Source organism: Fusarium solani (assembly GCF_023522795.1).
Source record: "Fusarium solani strain SB1 chromosome Unknown bctg00000001, whole genome shotgun sequence".
NCBI classification, from domain to species: Eukaryota; Fungi; Ascomycota; class Sordariomycetes; order Hypocreales; family Nectriaceae; genus Fusarium; species Fusarium solani.
Window position 1 is genome coordinate 828701 of NW_027072156.1, and position 8091 is coordinate 836791.

General features: G+C 53.6%; 3 protein-coding genes across 3 annotated transcripts; 1 reads left to right on the forward strand and 2 right to left on the reverse strand.

Moving 5' to 3' along the window:
- Nucleotides 1-861: 861 nt before the first annotated feature.
- On the forward strand, nt 862-3782 carry MRS44_002371 (uncharacterized protein; the record flags this gene model as incomplete). The annotated part of the gene is made up of 3 exons (XM_046277489.2): nt 862-1035; nt 1235-3182; nt 3232-3782. 3 exons carry the CDS (start codon nt 862-864, stop codon nt 3780-3782), a joined length of 2673 nt encoding a protein of 890 aa, XP_046126944.1.
- Nucleotides 3783-4325: 543 nt separating this feature from the next.
- On the reverse strand, nt 4326-4982 carry MRS44_002372 (uncharacterized protein; the record flags this gene model as incomplete). The annotated part of the gene is made up of 1 exon (XM_046282542.2): nt 4326-4982. One exon carries the CDS (start codon nt 4980-4982, stop codon nt 4326-4328), a length of 657 nt encoding a protein of 218 aa, XP_046126945.1.
- A 1120-nt stretch (nt 4983-6102) lies between these two features.
- On the reverse strand, nt 6103-7728 carry MRS44_002373 (uncharacterized protein; the record flags this gene model as incomplete). Its single annotated transcript, XM_065622798.1, has 2 exons — nt 6103-6961; nt 7016-7728. 2 exons carry the CDS (start codon nt 7726-7728, stop codon nt 6103-6105), a joined length of 1572 nt encoding a protein of 523 aa, XP_065478870.1.
- Between the last annotated feature and the right edge of the window lie 363 nt (nt 7729-8091).

Sequence of the window (8091 nt, forward strand, 5' to 3'; positions counted from 1 at the left end):
CATGGCGGGGTGGCTGGCAGCAATGGAGGAAGTTGAAGAGGAAGAATGCCACCAGAGCAACCACTGAAAGAATAGGCAAAACTCTTGATTATACTTACTCAATTAGCACAGATCTGTTCAATTGACTCCAATATGCCCAAAGCATTCTTATGCCTTACCAAATGCTCCCTTCCCAAAATATGCTGCTTACCCACACCGTCCCCCCGGGCCTGACGCCGGGTGCCAGTTTGACGCATCGAAAAAACGTGCACCCGCAAAAAAGCAATGGAACCAAGGTACCTTGGAATGCCCCACCTCCATCAGCGCCTGGTAGGTACTGGACTGGATCACTCACTCACCCAGAAGCAGCATCACCTACCCTCCCTACCCACGGGGCACGACCATGAATCGCCGAAACCGCCCGGCCCGACTTGCAAGACTAGACCCTAGGAAGCAGTAGTAGGACCGCGACCGACGGGCCTGGGACGCCGCCGTCGTCGATTGACAACCAACGTCACCGATCTCTTGTTTTCTACTAGAGCTATCTCTGTCTCTCTTCCTCCCCTCGTCCCTCTCCAGCTCCAGCTCCGTCTGCCTCGTCAGTCCGCTCTCAGTCTCGTCTCGGAGAACACCGCCAATCCCTCTTCCTCACTACTTTGTTTCTTTCCGCGCAGCTTCATTCTTGCATCCATTCTTGCATCATCACCTCTGTTCCTCGCTCGTTCGCCAACGGGGATCGATCACAGACAGAGACAGAGAGAGACGGCGATCCCCTTCCACCGACAAGACGACCCAAGGAGACGCCTGCTAACCCGCTCCTCGTCCACCGAAACCTCTCCCTTGAGCCTGATTCTCAGATCATCACATAAACCTACCGTCGAAATGGCTGCCGACAGCAACAGCGCCAGCGCCGGCACCAGCGCGCCCCCCTTGCGACGCCGCGAGTCCTTGTCCGAGATTCGAGCTGCCAACCCCGAGCTGGCTCTTAGCGGCAACATCATCTCGGCCACCTTCAACACACCGCATTCTTTCGTCTATCGAAAAGGCGGCGATTGGGTAAGTTTCTCTTCTCTCACTCACCCGTATCTCTTATCGGCCACCAGGAGCGGGCTCGTTAGCTCGATGCATTTCCCCTCTTCTCCAAAGCAAAGCTCCAGCCAGCTTCAGCTCTAGCTCCCCTCCCCCTCGCTCGCCCTTGCCACCATGATGGATCACATGAAAATTGAGCCTCGACTAAAACTCGCTTCCTCTACAGGACTTGAAAGCCCGCCGCGGTCAGTCTGCACTTCTCGACTCGTTCGCTTACCTTTCGTCCGACGCTACTCCATGGAATCACACCGTTGTCGCCTGGACGGGAGAGATCGACGCTCCCACCGATGACGTCGTTTCTTCACCTGGTACGCCCGCGCCAAACACACTAGGCGCCGCTTCTCTCAATGCCCTCTCAGCGCCGGTCCCCGTCGATGCCACCACTCGCCTGCCGACTCCGCCTCCAATTGACGGTCTCTGGATTCCCCACGAGGATCAGGAGCGTCTCGAGTACCGTCTGTCCCACAACAAGACAATCCGCACTTATCCCGTCTGGTTGTGTGACGAGTCCGAGTCTTCGTCTGATGGCATCCTCCTCAAGGACCAGGCTCGCTGGCGCCGTTATGCCGAGCAAGATCTCTACACACTCCTCCACTACAAGCAGCATGAGCCTACCGACGGCCGACGAGAGCGCATCCAGTGGGCCGACTACTACCGCATGAACCAGAAGTTTGCCCACAAGATTATCGAGATCTACAAGCCTGGCGATATTGTCATCGTCCACGACTACTTCCTCATGCTGCTCCCTAGCATGTTGCGACAGCGTGTTCCCAACATGTACATCTCTTTCTTCCTCCACTCGCCTTTCCCTAGTAGCGAGTTCCTCCGCTGCCTGCCTCGTCGCAAGGAGGTGCTGGAGGGTGTCTTGGGCTCCAACCTTATTGGGTTCCAGTCTTACAGCTACTCTCGCCACTTCCTCAGCTGCTGCACCCGAATTCTCGGCTTCCCGTCTGACACACTGGGGATTGATGCTTATGGAACTCGCGTCCAGGTCGGCGTCTTCCCCATTGGCATTGATGCTGCCAAGGTCGAGAGCTTTGCCTGGACCGCAGCTGTCAAGGAAAAGTATGACGCCCTCCGCAAGCTCTACCACGGCAAGAAGATCATTGTCGGACGAGACCGCCTCGACAGTGTTAGAGGCGTTGCCCAGAAGCTGCAGGCGTTTGAACGCTTCCTCGAGATGTACCCCGAGTGGCGCGAAAAGGTTGTGCTCATCCAGGTCACCTCGCCCACCAGCGTCGAGGCTGAGAAGGAGGATCTCGAGGACGACGGCAAGGTCGCCTCTCGCGTCAACGAGCTCGTTATGCGCATCAATGGCATGTACGGCAGTCTTGGGTTCTCGCCGGTCCAGCACTACCCCCAATACCTCAACCAGGATGAGTACTTTGCTCTGCTGCGGGCGGGCGACATTGGCCTCATCACTTCTGTCCGTGACGGCATGAACACAACTAGTCTGGAGTACATTGTGTGTCAGAAGGAGAACCACGCCCCTCTTATTCTCTCCGAGTTCAGTGGCACAGCCGGCAGTCTCCGTGACGCCATCCACATCAACCCCTGGGACCTCAGCGGCGTGGCAGAGAAGATTAATGCCGCCCTGACAATGTCGGATGAGAAGCGTCAGGCTATGCAGTCCAGCCTGTACCGCCACGTCACCGAGCACAACGTCCAGTCGTGGATCACCAAGTTTATCCGCAAGGTGTACAACGTCCTGGGCGACACGGGCTCAGCCAATGCCACCCCCCTGCTTGACCGTGCTCTCCTCCTCTCCCAGTATCGGACAGCTAACAAGCGTCTCTTCATGTTTGACTATGACGGTACCCTGACGCCTATTGTGCGCGAGCCCAGTGCTGCCGTGCCCTCTGAGCGCCTCATCCACACGCTGCAGCTGTTGGCGGCTGACCCCCAGAACGCCGTTTGGATCATCTCGGGACGAGATCAGGTGTTCCTGAAGCAGCACCTTGGTCACATTGCTGAGTTGGGCTTCTCGGCCGAGCACGGCAGTTTCATGAAGCACCCCGGTGCAGATGAGTGGGAGAACCTGGCTGAGAAGTTTGACATGGGGTGGCAGAGTGAGGTGATGGAGGTGTTCCAGAAGTACACAGACAAGGTTCAAGGTATGTAATTCTCGTCATTGACTGGCTCGCAAACTGACTGACTTGGCAGGATCCTTCATCGAACGAAAGCGATGCGCCCTCACTTGGCACTACCGTCTTGCCGACCCTGAGCAGGGCGTGCACATGTCGCGAGAATGCCACAAGGAGCTTGAGGCCACCGTCGCGACCAAGTGGGACGTCGAGGTCATGCCTGGCAAGGCCAACATCGAGGTGCGCCCTACGTTTATCAACAAGGGCGAGATTGCTAAGCGTCTCATTACCATGTACCACAACCCTGGTGCTGATGAGATCCCCAACACCCCCAAGCCCGGACACCTCGAGTTTGCGCTCTGCATGGGTGACGACTTTACCGATGAGGACATGTTCCGCAGCCTGAATGCTGCTTCAGGCACCGTCCTCGACGCCAACCACGTCTTCACAGTGACTGTTGGTGCGAGCACCAAGGTGACACTGGCCAAGTCTCATCTTTTGGAGCCAGAGGATGTGATTGAGTGTGTCGCCCTCCTGGCGGGTGTCCAGGATGCCGGTGAGAGGCTGGGCGAGGTGAACCTCGGCGCGCTGAGCACAGTCGAGGGACGTATCCCCGCCGAGAAGCTGTGATGGCGAAGAGTGCATAGGCGAATCAGATGGCAACAGAGGAGATATGCGTGAGACCTAATGCTTTGGGCGTTTCTGGACAAAGACGGAGATAGGATGGAAAAGATAGACGGGGGAAGATGGGGCGCATGAACTGACATGGACAGCATATCGAGAGATGGGAAAGGATATCGAAGAACAAAATGGGAGGCATGCGGAGGAAGACGTAGTTTTACAGCGTACGTGACATTGGTACAGCGTTTGTCAATACAAGGACATTAAAGTCAGTAGTGGCCTGGGAGCTTGACTTGACTTGACTTGACTTGATGAGCCAGCTAACCAGTCTACTCCGACAACTGAGCTAACAATAAGTGATGTCAATTGCAATCTTTTCATAGCTGAACAGCCTCGTTGTCTACCTAGTTGATGAGTATGATTAGCTGGTAATGAGGTTGTTCCTGATCTGGACACAGTAGGCTGCCCGGGTAGTGAAGTTGGTGCGGGCTCTTATTTTTTGTCTCAAAGAACAACTCTCTATACTTGAAAGAACACCAATATTCCTTAAAGTCAATTGCCACGCCCCATGGCCGCAATAGCACGCTCCTGGTCCGCCACAACCTTTTTCGCCGCCGGCCTCTCCTCCATCCTCCTGAACCATGCCCCAACATGCGGGAACCTCTCATAGAGATCACCCTCCACAATCTCGGGAACCCATCTCTGCCAGGCAAAGAACGAGAGATCAGCGTAGGAGCATTTATCTCTGACAAGCCAATCTTGTGTGCTCAGCACCTTATCCATGACGCCGTTGACGCGTAGGATCTCATTGACGTAGCGATCAATTGCACTTTGGACCTTTTCCGGGTGATGTTTCTTGAACCAACCAGCCTGGCCATAATACGGAGCTTGACCCGAGACTTGGAAGAATAGCCACTGCTTGGCTAGATACTTCTCCGGGCCAGAGTCGAAACTGATCTTGTGATTCTTGTCATATGTCTCGACAACGTACTCGATGATGGCACCTGACTCCCAAAGTGTGGTACCAGTATTGGGGTCTTGGATGGCTGGAAGACGGCCATTGGGGTTAAGAAGTGTGTAGGGCTCTTGCTTGACGGCTGCAAAGTCGATGAAGCGGGTTTCGTAGGGGAGGGAGAGCTCCTCGAGGATGAGGGCAACCTTCCAAGGGTTGGGGCCGATTTCGTGAGAGTAGAGAATGATGGGCTTCATTGTGCTTACTGTAAGCTTGAATGCATTGGAACTGAAAAATTAAGTTGCAATGATGCTTGTGGTTGTTTATATAGAGTCCTCCCTGAGTGGAGTTGGTCGTGCTGGAGCTGGGCATTATTCATCACGACAGTGCGGTGAGATTAGATCAACCAGCATTAGTAAAGAAATTTGTCTTCAAAGATTTCTCGATAAGCAAGACATTCCCCGTGGTTATTTTCCACTGTCAGCCCTAGAGCTTGTCTCGTTGGTACAAGTTTCGGCCGAAGGGCGGTCGAAACTCACCCCTTTGTTGCTAGGGGGTTGACTATTGTGCTAGAAGCTCGTAGATTTTATGTTGTGTATAGAAGTTAGGGGTATATTCCTCTCTCTTTCAAGTGCTTTGCTGTTAAAATTACTGAAAGAGAATCGTTTACCAGTTGGCGGTTGGAAAGATGGCCAACCCTCATATCAGTCAGCATCCGAGCGAGGCCGTTTCTCTTGTATACAATTAGAGATTGTATCATTCAAATCTCCCTTCAGCTTATCTGATAGAAATGGGGCAAGAAGGATCCAATTGGCTTCTTGTTCTCGAGAAACCCTGTAACGTAATCGGCAGTGATGCCGGTTTGGCTTGGTCTCCCACCGATAAATGGCGGTAATCAACTTCTTTCTCCAAAACCTAGAGACCAACTTTTTGGCAGATGAAGCGTATGTTAGTTAACTGCTGGTGGATTTTCACGAGTAGGTTCAATCTGCCATTCCAAGCTTGTTTGGCCATGATGGTCAATAGCAAGGACAAGTCCTTTGACCCTCCAAATGCCAACTCGGACATTCCCCCCGAACTCAAAGAGAAAATAAACGCTTTGCTACTCAACCTCCCACACTATATCGTTCACATGAAATGGGTTAATCGCCTTCTCTAGGGCATGTCACGAATTACTCTGACATTCTCAATCACAGCCGATCAAGAGAGATATTTTCAACTTTTTTTTAGTATTACTCTGGTCTAGTTAAAGTAAGGACTAACTATTCCGTTGTGGCCTGCGTCAAGGTAAGGCATGAACCTGAAAACCTGTATCTACCAGACCGAGAATCCAACGCGAAAGACAAAAACACACGCAAATCCTAGAAGAAAGGGGCCTCATCGCTTGGACAGCACCACCTTGACATCGTCCGCATACCGCTCAAAGCCGACGTTGAACCCCTGGCGGACACCGGGAACAGTAAACTCCTTTCCGTCAGCGCTCTTGATCTCAAAGGTACCAAGTGTGCCCGCAACCATGGCCATGGCCGTCTCGAAGCCAAAGACTCGACCGGGGCAGAGGTTGCCCGCGACACCAAAGGCCTTGACCTTGCGGGTGAGGCTGTTGGACAAGTCTCCGTTGTTGGTAATGAAGCGAGAAGGTCGGAAGGATGCGGCGTCGGGTCCCCAGGCGTTCGTGTCGAGGTTGGAAGCGCACATAGGGAGAAGGAAGAGATCGCCTTGAGACACCGCCAGGGGCTCAGAGCCTGAAAGCGTGAGGCCAAACTCGTGTCGAGCAAGACGAGGAACTCCCGTCATGTGCAGGCGGAGAGTCTCGTACCAGGAGGCAACGAGCCAGGGGCAGAGGGTGCGAATGTTGGTGAGGTCCAGCTTGAGACCGTTCTGCGTCTGGGCCTGAACAACCTGGAGTTGCTGGATCTCATCGACAACAACCTTGAGCAACTCGGGAATAGCCAGAAGGTGTCTGACGAGCCAGACTGAGAGCGTGCTGGCAGTCGCGAGGAGGCCAATAGCCGAGACCATCTCGATGTTATAATAGTCCGGGTTGGTCTCCCAGTTAGGGTCTGAATGAGCGACGACGTTGATTGCGTGAGCGACAGTCTTGACGCGAGACTCGCGGTGCTGGTTGTGGAACTCTCGAAGTCTCTTCATGAGAAAGTCGCGGGACTTGTAAGCGGATCGGGCCGTGAGCCAGGGGGCAGGTCGGGAGAGAGAGTCGAAAGTCTCGGTCAGGTTCCTTTGGCATTTGTCAGTACGTGGTATCAACCGTCTTGTTGATAGTGAGGCTTACATGAACTCTTCGGCGAACTCGCGATCCATACGCCAGGGGTTTTTGACACCCCAGACTGCGCTGGCAGTGGCGGACACTGTGAGCCCAAACATCCAGTGAGCGAGGTCGACATCGGTGGAAGGGCCCATCTTGTTCATCTCATCCCAGATGAAGACTCCTGAACACTCTGACAAAGCTTTGAGGTTCTCGGGTCTGCCAAACTCAACCTGATGAAGGCGTCGTGGGTCAGTGTCGAGGATGACCCGGATGGTGCTCGGCCCAAGGCCAAAGACGCGGGAGCCAACGTGGGCAAGGATCTGGGCAAGACCAGTGTCCGAGACATGGCGAGCGAGCTGCTTATCCAAAGATGGATTGACAACGATGATCTGCTTGAAGGGGATGTTGATGGTGAAGATCTGGGCGGCAGTGGACGCTATGACGGTGTTGACATAGCGGGCAGTGTCACGCTGCAAGCCAAGAAGATGACCGAACCAGGGGATGGCGGAAGATAGCTGAGGCAACTGCGAGATGCGAAGATAGCCATCATGGGCAGACTTCTTGGAGAAGGAGGAAGAAGACTGAAGGCGCTGAAGCAGGTAGTGGACGATAGAGGAGAGGATGTAGAGGAGCCAAAAGATGAGGGCGAGGTCAAAGACAGCAGAGAGGAGAAGCCGCCCGTTAAGGACTTCAGTCCTGTAGCCCAGGAGAGCAAAGACGTCGACTGCTACAGCCATGTCTATCTTTGCGTGTTTGGTAATCTCTGGAGAAGAGGGTGTGCTGATCGTGTGATGAAGCAGCGTGGTGATGAAAACAAACGGGCTGTTGATATACTGGCACTGCTGAGGTGTGGAGTATGAATCACTGACAAGAGATGTTCAGAACAATGAAGTTGCTGCTCTATTGTTCTCTACTCTCAGAAATTTTGAAAGAAATATCCCCTTTTTATAATCTTCATCTCCAAGCTCTTTCCTCTCGTCTGGACTGTTCTCTTTTGCTCGGTCCTCGTCAACAAAGAACACTTCAAACGCCCCCCATGTTCTAGGACTCAACTCATCCCAGGTCTCGAAGCATCTACAGACTCTCAAGTCGTATGATGA